This window comes from Scyliorhinus canicula, chromosome 4, assembly GCF_902713615.1.
Source record: "Scyliorhinus canicula chromosome 4, sScyCan1.1, whole genome shotgun sequence".
NCBI lineage: Eukaryota > Metazoa > Chordata > Chondrichthyes > Carcharhiniformes > Scyliorhinidae > Scyliorhinus > Scyliorhinus canicula.
In genome coordinates, this window is record NC_052149.1 from 191,524,196 (window position 1) to 191,541,499 (window position 17,304).

Sequence of the window (17,304 nt, forward strand, 5' to 3'; positions counted from 1 at the left end):
CTCTTTACTGAAGTCTCGCCCTCTCTCTCCCCTCCCCGTGCTCTTTACTGAAGTCTCGCCCCTCTCTCCTCCGCGCTCTTTACTGAAGTCTCGCCCTCTCTATCTCCGCGCTCTTTACTGAAGTCTCGCCCTCTCTCTCCGCACTCTTTACTGAAGTCTCACCCTCTCTCTCCGCACTCTTTACTGAAGTCTCGCCCTCTCTCTCCGCGCTCTTTACTGAAGTCTCGCCCTCTCTCTCCGCGCTCTTTACTGAAGTCTCGCCCTCTCTCTCCGCGCTCTTTACTGAAGTCTCGCCCTCTCTCTCCGTCCTTCACCCCAAAGAACTTGCTCATTCTCGCCGTCGTCATGTGAGCCTGGTGCACAACCTGAAACTGAATTAAACTGAGCCTGGCACATGATGCGGATGAATTCACCCTGCCCAGGGCATCAGCCCACAGGCCCTCATCTAGCACCTCACCGAGCCCCTCCTCCCACTTGCCCTTCAGCTCCTGCACTGAGGCTTCCTCCGCCTCATGTATCTCCTGGTATATGTCCGACACCTTCCCCTCTCCTACCCAGATGCCAGACACATCCCTGTCCTGTATCCTTCGAGGGGGCAGCTCCGAGAACTTATTATAAAATTCTACAGGAAAGCCGTCCGGACCCAGGGCCTTGCCCGACTGCATACTTGCCAGTCCCTTAACTATCTCCTCCAGCTCAATCGGGCCCCCCAGTCCCTCCACCCGATCCTTGTCGACCCTTGGGAACCTATATCGATCCATAAATTGCTTCATCCCTTCCCCTTCCCTCGGCGGTTCCAACTCGTACAGCTTCCCATAGAACTCCTTGAAGACTTCATTGATCCTTTCTGGGCTCAACACCGTATTACCCTCCTTATCCCTCACTCCCCGATCTCCCTGGCCGCCTCTCTCCTGCGAAGTTGGTGCACCAGCATCCTACTTGCTTTCTCCCCATACTCATAGACTGCCCCTTTCACTTTCCTCAACAGCGCCTCCGCCTTCCCCGTGGTCAACAAATCAAACTCCGCCTGTAATCTCCGGCGCTCCTTTAGCAGCCCCCCCTCGGGGGCCTCTGCGTACTTCCTGTCTACCCTAAGCATCTCTACCACCAGCCTCTCCATCTCCGCCCTCTCCCTCTTCTCTCTGTGGGACCTAATAGAGATTAACTCCCCTCTGATGACCGCCTTCATAGCCTCCCAAACCACTGCTGCTGTTGCCCCCCCCCCCCCCCCCCCCCCCCCCGTGTTGTTCATGATCACATAGTTTTGGATGCTCCTCCTTATCCGCCCAGATATCTTTTCATCCGCCAGCAGCCCCACATCCGGTCTCCAGAGAGGGCGCTGACCCCGCTCCGCCCCCAGTCTCAGGTCCACCCAGTGCGGGGCATGGTCCGAGTCCGCAATGGCCGAATGCTCAACCCCCTCCACCCTCGGGATTAACGTCCTGCTCAACACAAAAAAGTCAATCTGCGAGTAGACTTTATGGCTGTGAGAGAAAAAGGAGAATTCCTTCGCCCTTGGCCGCGCGAATCTCCACGGGTCCACGCCCCCCATCTGGTCCATGAACTCCCACAGGGGCCTGGCCGCCGCCGGTCTCTTTCCCGACCTGGACTTAGACTGGTCTAGCGCCGGATCCAAGACCGTCTTAAAGTCTCTCTCCCCCCCCCCCACCCCCCACCATGATCAAGTTACTTGACTCCAAGTCCAGGATTTTACCCATCATGCGCCTCATGAATTCCGCATCATCGCAGTTCGGGGCATACATGTTCACTAACACCACCCGGACCCCTTGCAGCTTGCCACTCACCATAATGTACCTGCCCCCCTTGTCCCTCACGATGCTCCCTGCCTCAAACGCCACCCGTTTACTAACCAGAATTGCCACCCCTCTGGTCTTTGAGTCTAGCCCCGAGTGGAACACCTGGCCCACCCATCCCCTTCTAACCTCGCTTGGTCAACAAGCTTTAAGTGCGTCTCCTGCAGCATGGCCACGTCTGCCTTCAACCCCTTTAAATGTGAGAACACGCGGGACCTTTTGACCGGCCAGTTCAGACCCCTCACATTCCACGTGATCAGTCTGGATGGGGGGGGCACCCCCCCCCCGCCGACTAGCCATCTCCCTTTTTTGGCCAGCCACGTGCCCACGTCCCCCCCCGCTCGCTCCAGCCCTCCAGCCGGAGGCCCCCCAACCCAACCCAACTCTCCATCTATCCCCAACAGTTGGCTCCCCTTCAGTCAGCATAGCAGCACCCCTTCCCCCCCCCAGCCCCCCAATCCCAACCCCCCAATCCCAACCCCCCCCCCCCCAACCCTTAGCTTGATTTCCCCCCCATTGCGCTTCCATAAGTCAGCTGACCCATGCTGACCCTGGCCGCTCCGACCTCTATCTCCAACCTTACTATTGTCTCCTCCTTCGGGCCCCCAACCACCCCCCCCCCCCCCCCCCCCCACCTCCCCCACAGGGTAAGAGGGCAAGTGCCATCCGGATCCTACCCGTGCACCGGACAACACAACCCGGGCGTTACCCCGCCCCCTGAAACAAAAAACAGGAAAAGAAAAGTAAACAAACTTAAATTCTACTAACACACTTACACCAGGCCAACACCCGGTTACACATCCCCGCCAACGCGTTTCATCCACGTACAGCTGCCCCTTAGTTCAAGTCCAGCTTTTCGTGCTTAATGAATGTCCACGCCTCGTCCGGCCTATCAAAATAGTGGTGCCTGTCCTGGTACGTTACCCAAAGTCTCGCCGGATGCAGGAGCCCAAACTTAACCCCATTGCTGTGGAGGACCGCCTTAGCCCGGTTGAAACCCGCACGCCTCCTCTCCAGGTCAGCTCCCAAGTCCAGTTATATGTGAATCTCGCCGTTCTCCCATTTACTGCTCCGCACCTTCTTTGCCCAACGCAGGACATGCTCCCTGTCTGTGAAGCGGTGGAACCTTATCGCCATCGCCCTCAGTGTTTTGTTCGCCCTCGGTTTCCTCGCAAGGACTCCCAAGGGCCGCAGGAAGGCCCCCGTGCCCATCAGCGTGCCCAGCATTGTAGTCACATACGTGCTCGCGTCCGCCCCCTCCACATCTTCAGGGAGGCCCAGGATCCGCAAGTTGTGACTCCGAGACCTATATTTGAGGTCATCCAGTTTCTCCTGCCATCTCGTGTGTTGGGCCTCGTGCGCTTCCACCCTGACCGCCAGGCCCAGGATCTTGTCCTCATTCTCGGATACCTTCCTCTCCACCTCTTTGATTGCCTTCTCCTGTACCTTCTGAATCTCCACCATCTTTTCCATGGAGGCCTTGATAGGGGCCAGTATCTCCATCTTCAGCTCTGTGAAGCAGCTCCTCAGAAAGTCTTGCTGCTCTCTTGACCACTGGGCCCACGCTTCATGGTCCGCGCCGGCCGCCATTTTGTCCTCCCGGACCCACTCCGCTCTCTTCCCCGCAATCGCTCGTTTAACGGCCCCATTCCTGGTTCCCTCCATTCAGCAGTGAGGGGAACCTCTCCAGGGTCCTTTCCCATGCTGGTATTCACCTTCTAAGTGCCGATGCTGCCCCGTTTAAAGGCCCAAAACCCCGATCCCAGCAGGAGCTGCGGTGTATGCGACCTAATCGGACATGGCCACTACCGGAAGTCCCATCTTATGAACCTTATATGCAATCACTTCCCCCCCCATACCACTGCCTTCAACACCTCCCAAAACACGGAGGGTGAGACCTCCTCATCTTGATTGAACTCTGTATGTTCCTTAATCACTGAAGTCATCTTCCACAAAATGTTTAATCTGTCTGCAGCGCCGAGTCCATCCTCCACGGGCGTCCCCGTGATTGGCCCACACCCAACCTCACATCCATAAACTGCAGCACATTGTCCAAAACCACAATCGCACCAAATTTCACCCCACCAACCCGGGAGAATCGAGTTGGCCACCAAATAAATATACGGAGTAAACACGCTGCTCATGGGAAAAGTACAAAAACTCCCTCCCTCCCATCCGGATGCCTAAACCTCCAAGGATCCGTTTCCCGCCCCCCCCCCCCCATTTGTTCCATAAACTCCCCTACTTCTTCGCCAATCCCCGACCTAATCATTGTCCCTGGGCTCCAATCACCACCAATTATTAACATATGTGCATCCAGATCCGGGATGTCTGTCACCATCCACTTAACAAATTCCCCGTCACCCCAATTAAACACATAGATATTTAGTAGCATTGCCGTGATCCCCTCCAGCACCCCACTGACCATTATAAACTGACCCCCCCCCCCCCACACCACTCCGGGCCGGGTCCCACACCTCCCTAGCCATCATAAGTGTCACCCTCTTAATAGAATGGCGAGCCCTCTTGACCTGGACTTAAATGCCGAACGAATGTCTGAACCTCCCATCCCTTTTGCAAACTCATCTGATCCTTAATCTGCAGGTGTGTCTCATAAAGGAGCAACACCTCCGCTTTCAAACATTTTAAATGCGCAAATACCCGAGAACACTTCACCGGCCCATTCAACTCCCATTCATTCCAAGTCACTGTCCTCACCGGGGGTTACTGACCATCCCCAATTTAAATCTGCCATCCCAATCCATCACAAAACCATCTCTACTCCCATTTTCCTTTCTCTTTTTTCTTTTTTATAAATTTAGTGTACCCAATTCATTTGTTCCAATTAAGGGGCAATTTAGTGTGGCCAATCCACTTAAACCTGCGCATCTTTGGGTTGTGGGGGCAAAACCCACGCAAACACGGAGAGAATGTGTAAACTCACCTCCCTCTGCCCTGCCTTTGCCAATAAACTATCTGACCCACCTGTATCATCAGCACCCTCCTCCCCAAATCCCCCTTCCTCCCCAGCCAATCACACCTCCACTCACCACATCCCCTCAGCTACCCACTCCATATTGCTTCCATTCACCAGCATGCTTGCAAGTGTCACAACTCCCACCTGAAAACTGAAACAATGGCCTTCGCCCAAATTGCCCTTCTCTCCCACCACCTCCTTCACCGGAATCCCGCCCTCGACCCAAACCCCCACCTAGATTGTTCCTGTCCCCGAACTAACAGGAGAGAGACACCTGAGATTCTGACCCTTCCCTACCCCAACCATTGTAAAATATTAACAAGACAATCTATGTGACAATCAAAAAAAAATTGGTAAATATTATACACACATTTCAAAAAACCCAAAACATTGGAAGACATTCCCCCAATCAACCCTCCCCCAAACCATACTCTTTTGGACCTCTTCAGGTGATGTAAAATAGTCCTCCTTCCCTTTAAAAGTTTCCCAAAGTTTGGTCGGGTACATCACGCCAAACCGGACCTTATTTTGGAAGAGTACTGCCTTGGCCCAATTGAAGACAGCCCACTGCTTGGCCAGGTCAGCACCATTGTCTTGGTATAGTCAGATATGCTGGCCCTTCCAAATACAGTCTCTCATCGTCCTCGCCCACTTCCAAGATCTACTCATTCACCTGGAATCGGTGCATTCTCACTATCACCGCCCTCGGTGGTTCCCTTGCTCTCGGCCTCTGCCTTAACGATCGATATGGCCGAGCTACCTCCTTTCTCACAGACCCCCTCATCCACCAGCTTCACCAACATCTTTGACACATAAGCCACAGCACTGGTTCCTTCCATCCCCTCCGGCAGGCCCACAATGCGTATATTCTGGCCGCTTGGACTGATTCTCCTGGTCATCCAGCCTTGTTTTCAGCTCCTGGCAGACCACACCCAGCATCGTCATCTCTGCCTCAAATTCCTCAATTTGATCACTGTGGTCTGTGACCGCCATTTCCACCTCTTGAATCATGGCACCTTGCAACTCCAGGAGCTTCTCCACCCATTCCATGGCATGGCACACCCTTAGTCGCCTTCAACCTGTCCTCCTGCATCTCTAGCCCATGCTGCCAAAGTTCTCCTTTAAACAATCCCGCCAATTGCTCCATTGGCAATGGGGTGGACAGCAATGATGCCCCCACCCCCTCCACCTCGTGTTCTCCAACCGTGCCACACAGACCCTCCATCTCCAACACCGTCGCCTTATTCGGCTTCTGTCATGTCTAATAACCTGCTTCAGAGGACAATTCACTCCCCAAAACAAAACTTTCTGACCAATTAATCCATTAATCGGGCAGATAGTGTCAAAACCGAGAGCTTCAAACAGGAGCTACCCTGTGTGTGACTGATCACCACATGGTCGCCACCAGAAGTCTGCTTAATTGGATTTAATGGCTGCAAGTTTCCTTAGATGCGACACCAGGAGGGATATTCCTGTCTCACCTGCTGCGGGGATCTTTACGGGCGGAACAGTAAAGTTGAAGCAGAAAATCCCGCTCATTGTCTTTTATCTTAAAGTATGAAGCTGCATGCGGAACAGTCCACCTGCCTATAAATCTATTTTCCCTTTTATAGTTGGACATTGTCACCCAGATGTTGTGAAAGCTGGATGTACGCAAATGGCAAAATTGAACACAAATGCACGGTTTCTACATGACAATATAGTCCATTATGCAAAGAAGTTATCGGAGACATTACCACAGAACCTATCGGTTTTCTATTTTGTGAACTCTGGGTAAAATATATTTCTTTTACTTTGTTAAATGTATGTTTTCCTTGATTTGTAATATTTTCAATCATTTCATATAATAATAGAGTTCAATGCTTATGAATTCTGGGTGCTTTTAAATTCAGTTTTTCTTTCATTTAACCTTGTGATTAAGATAATTGAAATAAAACTTAGTTTGTCACTGTGATCTGGACTGGGAGACTAAGGGCGCAATTTGACCAAAATATTTCTCAGGGCGCGATTTAACTAATTGGGAACAAAGTCTTGTAGGCAAGCACCTTTAGCCACATGAGAAACACAGGGCTATACAACGCAACCCGCGTGGTATAAGGAGCCTCAGTGGGGAACACGCAGCCACGTTTTGTACACTGGGAAGCTCCGAGGCCCCTGAAGCAACCCGCCAGCCTGAATACATTATAGACGGGTCCCCACCACCCCCCCCAGGCTGGCACTGCCAGGGTGCCCAGGTGGCACTAGCCATGCCAGGGGACCACACTCTCCAAAGGGCATGCAGCTGGGGGCCTCCGATCCCCTGGGAGAACCCCACCAGTGCCGTTCCGTCTGGTCTCCGTTGTTTGGACCAATGCTGAACAGCGCTCACCCAAGGTTTCCAAAGCAAAAGGGATGATTGCCAAAGCCTCAAGTACCTCGTGAAACTGCACATTAACGGGAGAATAGCTGACTCGCTCTAATTATGCAGATTTGCAAAAAAGTGATCCCACCCACAATGGGCGAGATTTATATCGTAACATCTTGCAAGATCGTGTTTAATCTCAGATCCCGGGAGCAGGGTCTCCCGGCATTTAAGAAGATTCTGCCCAATATGTATATCAAATGTAATGTAACAACTGCAAAATGAAGAAAAGTTACTTTATCAATGAGCCTCGCAATGAGCATTTTCTTTAAATTCTCTATGTATAATGATTGTAAAATTGTTGATCTGTTGCGTACTAATGTAACTGGAATTCAGATTTTATGTTCAAATTGTTCATGCAGAAAGTTTAAACTAAAAAAATGACGTGTGTTTTCTTTTCTTAACCACATTACAGTTCAGAGGCAAATGATCTTGCTCTCAGACTAGCTCAACAATATACCCAACACGAAGACATTGTTGTTGTAGACCAGTAAGTTAACTTACAAAACTTTGTGAAATTATGTGCTAATATAAATTTCCATGTATATGTTTTCTTTAGTAAGTTTTCAATGTGAACCAGTTGTCTTTTGAATGGTATCCTGCTTGTGTTGCGTGGCATGAAGTAGCATTCGGTTTTGAGTACCCAATTCATCTTTTCCAATTAAGGGACAATTTAGCGTGGCCAATCCACCTACCTTGCACATCTTTGGGTTGTGGGGGCGAAACCCACGCAAACACGGGGAGAATGTGCAAACTCCACACGGACAGTGACCCAGAGCCGGGATCGAACCTGGGACCTCGGCGCCGTGAGGCAGCAGCGCTAACCACTGCGCCGCCATGCTGCCCAGCAGCATTAGGTTTAAGATGATAATTCGAATATTTAAGTCCATATTGCATTCAATTGCAGTTCTACTCTAATGTGATGTGCATGTGACTGACTATGTAATTACTTTCTTTGTATTCAAAGTGCCTACCATGGACACCTTAATTTATTGATAGATATCAGTCCTTATAAATTCCGGAGTCTAAGACCTCAAAAGGATTGGGTTCATGTGGTATGTTGAAGTCTAGTAATTAAACTGCAATACTTGTTAAACCATTAATTTTGTGACCTTCCTTTCAGTTAAACCACATATTACTTTCTGGACAGGTACCTATTCCTGATACATACCGGGGAATGTTCAGGGAGGATCATCCTGATCCAGCCTTGGCCTACGCAAATGAAGTGAAAACTGTGATTGATGAAGTACAAAAGAAAAATCGTAAGGTCAGTACCATGGAAAGATAATGTTGTGTCATATGACTAAGGAAAACTATCCAGAATGGAAATTCTAGGGGTCAGGAATATGAAGGCTGATTATTATCACCTTCCAACCGCCATCATCTAGAGAAGGACAAGAGCAGTAGATACCTGGGGACACCCACCACCTGGAGGTTCCCCTCCAAGTCACTCACCATCCTGACTTGGAAATATATCGCCATTCCTTCACTGTCGCTGGGTATACAGATTTTCACACCCATTTTCCAGCAGAAGTGAATGGATAGTGAGCCGTCTTCAAAAGTCTGGCCGTAAGCAGTGGCATCAGTTGTACAACCCAATGTACACTGGTTGAATCTTTGCTGTTTCATTGGCTCAGTGCAGACCAATGAGCCATGAGCCATTGGGGAGGTTGGAAAGTTGTGGATTTCGGCCTAAGTGCAAATACAGCACTATATATCTTGAATTCAGAGCCGGGATTCTCCCCTACCCGGTGGAGCATGGGGTCCCGGCAGGATGGAGTGGCGTGAACCACTCCGGGGTCGGGCCTCCCCAAGGGTTCGGATTTCTCCGCACCTTTAGGGGCCAAGCCCTAACCTCGAGGGGCTAGGCCCGCGCTGGAGTGGTTGGTGCCCCGCCGGCCGGCAGGAAAGGCCTTTGCCGCCACGCCAGCCGGGCTGAAGGGACTTCGCGGGCCAGCAGAAATCCGCGCATGCACCAGAGCATCAACGGCTGCTAACGTCATCCCCGCGCATGCGCAGGGGAGGAGGTCACTTCCGCGTCCGCCATCGTGAAGGCTATGGCCAACGCGGAAGGAAAAGAGTGCCCCCACGGCACAGGCCCGCCCGCCGATCGGTGGGCCCCGATCGCGGGCCAGGCCACCGTGGGGGCACCCCCCAGGGCCAGATCGCCCCGCGCCCCCCCCCCCCCTCCCCCAGGACCCCGGAGCCCGCCCGCGCTGCCAATCCCATCAGTAAGGGAGATGTTTTGATTCCCGCCAGCAGGACTGGCATTTCAGCAGCAGGACTTCAGTCCATCGCGCGCTGGAGAATCGTCGGAGAGGGGTCCACCGACAGGCGCGGCGCGATTCCCGCCCCGCCGAATCTCTGGTGCCGGAGACTTCGGGAGACGGCGGGGGCGGGATTCACGCCGCCCCCCCCCCCCCCCGGCGATTCTCCGACCCAGCGAGGGGTCGGAAAATCCAGCCCCAGGTATCTGGCTTATATTTTCATACATTAAAAAGCAGTGTGGAATTACAGTTTTTAAAAAAACTTCCTCAATCCCCAGATTGCTGCGTTTTTTGCTGAATCATTACCAAGTGTTGGCGGTCATATAATCCCACCTGTAGGATATTTCCAGAAGGTTGCAGAGTATGTATTACATATCACTTTATCTAAATGTGTGCATCTCACCATTCTTTCTTAATTATATTACAATGAACTAATTTTATTTTGGTCACTGTTACGCGTTTTCTAACCAATTTTGGATTAATTTAGTCCTGATATCTGAGATGATTCTGGTGGGTGGTCCAAAATTCTCATACTTTGGGAAGAGTCTGCCCTTTCAGATGTAAGGGAGCTTTTTATAACATTGCCAGCAAATGGACAGCTCACTCTATCTGGTTCACCCTTTCAGCTATTGGGGATATGTCCTATACTTCATACGAGCTCAATCCAGTCTCCATAAGCAGGACCACAGCACACAAGACATTGTTGCAATTTTAAAATTAAGCAAGTCGTATAATTCTATATTTACAGTAAACTCTGCACTCACAGCATTGAGATGTCAAGCTCAGCTTTGAAGCACTTCCACGAAGCCAAAGCTTTCTACAGGAAGGGAAAGAAAATGAACAACAAGATGCCCTTGTGTACTTCATTAGGATCTAAACAGAACAAGACAGAGGTGTCTTCCCTCATAGTTACCGTGAGACCCAAACATGGAAAATACTGGGAAGGGAAGACAAAGTAAAAGTAGTTTTATCTAACAGAGTTATTCATTAATGTGGCCCCGGGTCACTGTCCGTTTGGAGTTTGCACATTGCACATTCTCCCTGTGTCTGTGTGGGTCTCACCCCCACAACCCAAAGATTTACAGAGTAGGTGGATTGGCCACGCTAAATTGCCCCTTAATTGGAATTTTTTTTAAAGAATAATAAAATGTCTCAATTCAGTTTTGTGTTTGAAAAAGCAGGTTCTTTTTTTAAAAAGTACAACCTTATTTTTGGCTGCTGTAAGGATTTGAAGTGAGGGGAGGGTTGTCTGAATAAATCTTTTTTACTGCTACCCAACAGTTTGTTAGCAATGATATTGGTTGTGGCCTTCTGCACCTCTGTGTGAGAAAGATTCTGAGCTGGAGGGCAGGATTTACCGGGCCCATTAGCCGCAGGCGCAAACCCCGTCATGGCCGCTAGACCCTTGCGAGGGGCCAAAAACAGGATTTGCGCCAGCAAGATTTTGGAATGTGATGTTCCCGGGCCCTCCCCAGTGACACAATCAGGGGGCGCAGGGCAGGCTCAGTTGCTGGAGGCCGTACCAAATACACAGGGGGCACAAAGGCGCAGAAGAAGACAGAGGGTGTACAGGGCCTGAGTGTCCTTCATGTAGCTGTCAGACAACATGTGCCATGGGAGACTCTGCCTCACCAGGCAGTCTGTGCGGTACCTGTGCCATAACCGTGTCGACTTGGTGCCATGAAATGGCGGAGGATACCTGCTTCCTGTGGCCATAAAGATCATGTCAACCTCAATTTCTACACAACAGGGTCGTTCCAGGGCTCCACGGGTGACATGTGTGGCATCAGCCCATTAATGCATTTGCGAAGTGATGGATGAATTCTATGCAGGGGCTTTGGACTTTATTCCTTTCAACCTGGACCAGGCCCAGCAAGATGAGAAGTTAGTCTGCCACAGGTCCGGGGTGATCGACTGTATCCATGCAACTCTTCGCACCGAGTGGCATCAGGGAGTCCCCTCCATAAACCGGAAGGGGTTCCACACCCTCCATGTAAAGCAGGTGTGTGACCACCAGATAGGGTGGAGTGTGTCTAGATAGGCTGCTATTTCAGAGGGTCGGTGCAGACTCAATGGGTTGAATGGCCTCCTTCTGCACTGAACCGATTCTCTGATTCTTGGCTGACGACATCAGTGCGGAGGCCAGAGACTGTACCAGAGGCTCGATACAACGAGGCTCTCCGTGCCACCCGATCTGTCATAGAGCAGTGCATCAGCCTCCTGAAGGTGTGCTTCCGCTGCCTCGACCAATCCGGTGGGGCCCTCCAGCCCACGGAGGGTCTCCCGCTTTGGGGTGGTCTGTTAACCCCAATGTAATCTTGCACTGCAGCAGGGCAACAATCTTCATGAAGATGACCTCAAGAAGTGACACATGTCCGTGGAGGAAGAGTCTGCTGAGGATCCAGAGGATGGAGGCCAAGTGGGGGTGAGGAGTGTCATTGGGGGTTTGAGGATGCTGGTGGGAGGTCGCGTGTTGGAGCTCTGATAGGTGGCAGCATGTGGGAGCGGGGTGATATTCCGAAGGGTGACGGCAAGGTGGAATGCAGAGAGCAGACAGGGAGCACGTACCCTGCTGGAACCGAGTAGGTCGTTCATCTTATTGCGGCATTGCACCCCCGGTCTCTTGGTCAAGCACTGACCAGCGTTTCCACTGTCTCTCTGGTGGATTCAACACCTTGCTGGAGGGCCTCCCGCCAGTCCGGCGGTAGATTGTAGGCCAGCCGGGGGTAGATTGTAGGCCTGCCCGGGGGTAGATTGTAGGCCTGCCCGGGGGTAGATTGTAGGCCTGCCCGGGGGTAGATTGTAGGCCTGCCCGGGGGTAGATTGTAGGCCTGCCCGGGGGGTAGATTGTAGGCCTGCCCGGGGGGTAGATTGTAGGCCGGCCTGGGGGTAGATTGTAGGCCTGCCCGGGGGTAGATTGTAGGCCTGCCCGGGGGTAGATTTTAGGCCTGCACGGGGGTAAATTGTAGGCCTGCCCAGGGGTAGATTGTAGGCCAGCCCGGGGGTAGCTTGTAGGCCTGCCTGGGGGTAGATTGTAGGCCACCCCGGGGGGTAGATTGTAGGCCAGCATGGGGGTAGATTATAAGACTGCCCGGGGGTAGATTGTAGGCCTGCCCGGGGGTAGATTGTAGGCCTGCCCGGGGGTAGATTGTAGGCCTGCCCGGGGGTAGATTGTAGGCCTGCCCGGGGGTAGATTGTAGGCCAGCCCGGGGGTAGATTGTAGGCCAGCCCGGGGGTAGATTGTAGGCCTGCCCGGGGGTAGATTGTAGGCCAGCCTGGGGATAGATTGTAGGCCAGCCTGGGGGTAGATTGTAGGCCTGCCCGGGGGTAGATTGTAGGCCAGCCCGGGGGTAGATTGTAGGCCAGCCCTGGGGTAGATTGTAGGCCAGCCCGGGGGTAGATTGTAGGCCAGCCCGGGGGTAGTTTGTAGGCCAGCCCGGGGGTAGATTGTAGGCCAGCCCGGGGGTAGTTTGTAGGCCAGCCCGGGGGTAGTTTGTAGGCCAGCCAGGGAGTAGATTATAGGCCAGCCCGGGAGTAGATTGTAGGCCAGCCCGGGGTAGATTGTAGGCCAACCCGGGGGTAGATTGTAGGCCTGCCCGGGGTAGATTGTAGGCCAGCCCGGGGGTAGATTGTAGGCCAGCCCGGGGGGTAGATTGTAGGCCAGCCCGGGGGTAGATTGTAGGCCGCCTCTCCTTCACGGCATCCAGCAAACAGCTGAGGGTCCGTTCCGTAAATCGAGGAGCTGAATTCCTCGCTGCCATCCTGCTGGCTTGACTGAGAGCAAGTGCTGTGGAGCAGTTTAAACGCTGTGGCCTCCTTGATGAATTGGTCAAATGACCCGCAGGGCGGGTGAATCAGCCGCTTCATGCCACAGACACAGCTTTTGTCATGTGGGGAAAAATAATTATTCTAAGTGCCTGAAATTTGTGAACCAGATTCTGCCACCAGGGCCAACGGGACTTTCTCGCCAAGAATGACACACTGAGGGCAGGACGGTGGCGCAGTGGTTAGCACTGCAGTCTCACGGCGCCGAGGTCCCAGGTTCGATCCCGGCCCTGGGTCACTGTCCGTGTGGAGTTTGCACATTCTCCCCAAGTTTGAGTGGGTTTCGCCCACACAACCCAAAGATGTGCAGGGTAGGTGGATTGGCCACACTAAATTGCCCCTTAATTGGATAAAATGAATTGGGTACTCTAAATTTATTTTTTTTTAAAGAATGACACACTGTCGAAAAATCAGGGTGAAAACCGGGAAGAATCCCGTCAGTGCCGACAGCGGGAAAGCTCACAATACATTCAACATCTTCCACATGTTTCACACAGTGCTCGTGCTTCCTTACCTCTGATTTGCTCATCCTGGGAAAACTGAATCTCTGTAATCAGTGGGGTGTTCCTTTTAAACACCTCCCCAGCACGTGTTCCGAGTCCAGTCGGTGGGGTGGGGGATTGGGGTGGCTGCCAGGATGGAGGGGGCACTCACCAAACTCCTGGATGGCGTTGAGCAGAGGCATGACATCCTCTACCCGTGGGCGGCCAGAGGTCCAGCTGGCAAGGTCACCAAACCCGCCTCAGAGACTGTGGCCACCATAGTGAGCGCCAGCCTGCTCCATAAGAGGACAGGGCTACAGTGCCGGAAGAAGATGAATGACCTTCTTTGTGCAGCCAGGGTAGGTCTGCCTCCTCATGCCTCCCACTGCACCCCCTAACACACCCATCACACCTCTGCAGTGCTCTATCTCACAGTCCTCTCACGGCATGCCAGATTTCATCTGACCTGTCAAGAGTCCCACCTATACTATCCCCACCTGTCTCATTGCAGGACAAACTCGAGCACAACAAAGCGTGAGTGGGTACAGCCTGCCGGAGTCATGCCTGAGCTGAAAACACTAATGTCCTTTGAGGAGAGAGCCCTTGAGCTGGCCAGCGAGAAGCAGGACCGCACCTGTGCAGAGGGCGAGGTGGGAGCAAGTGACAAAAGTGAAAACCCCCAACACGTGCAGCCATAGTGCAAGCCTCACATGAGTTAACTTTTTCCCATCTGCCCCTGTGATGCACTAATTCCATCTTGCTTCCCTTGCAGGTCAATTAGTCAACCTGTCTAGACCATACTCGTTCCATTATAGATTTCATAGAATTTACAATGCAGAAGGAAGCCATTCGGCCCATCGAGTCTGCACAATCCCTACCTAAGCCCACACCTCCGCCCTATCCCCGTAACCCCATCTAACCTGTTTTTTTGGACACTAAGGGCAATTTATCATGGCCAATCCACCTAACCTGCACATCTTTGGACTGTGGGAGGAAACCCACACAGATACGGGGAGAACGTGCAGACAATGACCCAAGCCGGGAATCGAACCTGGGACTCTGGAGCTGTGAAGCAACTGTGCTAACCACTGTGCTACCGTGCTGCCCCTTCTGGACACCACAGACGTGAGCAGCTCCGAGGGAGACATCCCAGAGAGAAGCATCGAGGAGGCATCACGGCTGCCTCCAGCATACTCCACCAACACAGATACTCACACCTTGGTGGGATTAACTAGTACGCAGGCTTCCGGGTCACTCACTGATGAGCACCTCACTGCTGAAGATCCACAGCACTCAGAGGGGTGACAGAGTCCAGAACTCAGCTGAGCTCTAGGCTCAGACATACCCCTCGGTTTGGTCATCCCAGAGCAGCTGGAGCTACAAATGTAGGTGCAAGTATCAGGAAGGGATGACAGCATCCCTCATCAGGCTACAAGGCTGACTGGAGGAGTCTCATTGCCTACTGTCCAAGGAGATGATGGCATCACTCCTACATAGGCCAACATTGTGAGGATGGCATCTGCAGTGGCGATCTTGATGCAGGACGTGCACTCCATGGCGGGGATGTCCGCTCCATTGTTCAGGTCATGAGCTCCACTGCTGAAGGCATGAGCTCCATGATGCAGGGCTTCAACTGTATGGTGCAGGCCAGAGGTCGGCGGGACTTCTGGATCTCACTCCGCCTGTCCCTCTGTCCCACGGAGGAGCCCAGAGGCCCCCGGCACCCATAGGGAAGAGTGCAGCCTGCAGCCTTCCACCCAGGAGACCTTGAGGTTGCCCAGCCCATCTGGGTTCCTCCCTGTGAGTGACACACCTCCAACCCCACACCGAGGAGGGCAGCACTGCAACACCCATGCAGCCTGAAGGTCCAAACTGAAGGCTTTTGTCTTCACCTTCCCACTTCCCCTGCCCGCACCCCCCTCTCGACGATGGGGAATCTGGAGTATTCACCGACCACGTTCAGGAAGTACGTGTTTCGGTCGGTGGAGGGGAGGGGCCCTTTGAAATCCACGCTGAGACGTTCAAAGGGGCGGGAGGCCTTCACCAGGCGCGCTCGGTCTGGCTGGTAGAAGTGCGGTTTACACTCCGTTCAGACCTGGCAGTCTCTGGTGACAGTGCTGACTTCCTCGATGGAGTAGGGCAGATTGTGGACCTTTATGAAGTGAAAACAACCAGGTGGCCCCTGGGTGACAGAGATTGTCTGTCGGGGGGGCTCGTTGAGCTTACCGGGGCGATACAAAATCTCGTAATTGTAGGTGGAGAGCTCGATTCTCCACCTCAAGAGCTTATCATTTTTGATCTTGCCCCGCTCGCTGTTGTGTTGAACATGAAGGCAACCGACCGTTGGTCAGTGAGGAGAGTGAATCTCCTGCCGGCCAGGTAATGCCTCCAATGTCGCACATCTTCTACTATGGCTTGGACCCCCTTCTCGGCAGAGGAGTGCCAAATTTCGGAGGCATGGAGGGTGCGTGAAAAGAATGCCACGGGCCTGCCTGCCTGGTTGAGGGTGGTGGCCAGAGCGACGTCTGATGCATCGCTCTCCACTTGGAAGGGGAGCGTCTCGTTGACAGCGTGCATCGTGGCCTTGGTGATGTCGGCCTTGATACGGTTGAAGGCCTGGTGAGCCTAGGCCGTCAGTAGGAAAACGATGGAGTGAATTAGTGGGCGGGCCTTGTCCGCACAGTTAGGGACCCACTGGGCGTAGTACGAGAAGAATCCCATGCATCGTTTGAGGGCCTTGGGGCAGTGGGGAAGGGGGAGTTCCATGAGGGTGCGCATGCGATCGGGTCGGGCCCTAGAACTCCATTTTGAACCACATAGCCGAGGATGGCTAATCGGTTAGTGCTGAACATGCACTTCTCCTTGTTGTCGGTTAGGTTGCGGAGTTTGGCGGTGTGGAGGAATTTGGAAAGGTTAGCGTCGTGGTCCTGCTGGTCGTGGCCACAGATGGTGACGTTATCCAGGTACGGGAAAGTGGTCCGCAGTCCGTACCGGTCAACCATTCGGTCCACCTCCCGTTGGAAGACCGAGACACCGTTAGTGACGCCGAAGGGAACCCTAAGGAAGTGGTAAAGGCGGCCGTCCGCTTCAAACGCGGTGTATGGGCGGTCTGCCTTTGCGAATGGGGAGCTGGTGGTAGGCAGATTTCAGGTCCCCTGTCGAGAAGACCCGGTACTGCGCAATCTGATTGACCATATCAGATATGCCTGGGAGGGGGTACGCGTCGAGCTGCGTGTACCGATTGATGGTCTGACTGTAGTCAACGACCATCCTGTTTTTCTCCCCAGTTTTCACAACTACCACTTGTGCACTTCAGGGGCTGTTGCTGGCCTCGATAATACCTTCCCGTAGCAGCCGCTGGACCTCAGACCTGAAGAAGGTCCTGTCCTGGGCTCTGTACCATTTGCTCCTGGTGGCGACGGGTTTGCAATCAGGGGTGAGGTTTGGAAACAGAGAAGGCGGGTCGACCTGAAGGATTGTGAGACCGCATACAGTAAGGGGTGGTAGGGGCCCGCCAAATTTCAGGGTTAGGCTCTGG

At 53.0% G+C, this 17,304-nt stretch overlaps 1 protein-coding gene across 3 annotated transcripts in view; it reads left to right on the forward strand.

Annotated features, from left to right (window-relative positions):
• The window catches only part of phykpl (5-phosphohydroxy-L-lysine phospho-lyase), a 116,304-nt gene that overhangs the window by 62,618 nt on the left and 36,382 nt on the right, over positions 1–17,304 (forward strand). For all 3 annotated transcript variants that reach the window (XM_038795756.1, XM_038795755.1, XM_038795757.1), the window contains exons 3-7: positions 6,405–6,564; positions 7,608–7,682; positions 8,160–8,247; positions 8,343–8,459; positions 9,738–9,820. In XM_038795756.1, the coding sequence (XP_038651684.1) occupies positions 6,405–6,564; positions 7,608–7,682; positions 8,160–8,247; positions 8,343–8,459; positions 9,738–9,820 (523 nt within the window). The remainder of the gene's footprint in view (positions 1–6,404; positions 6,565–7,607; positions 7,683–8,159; positions 8,248–8,342; positions 8,460–9,737; positions 9,821–17,304) is intronic.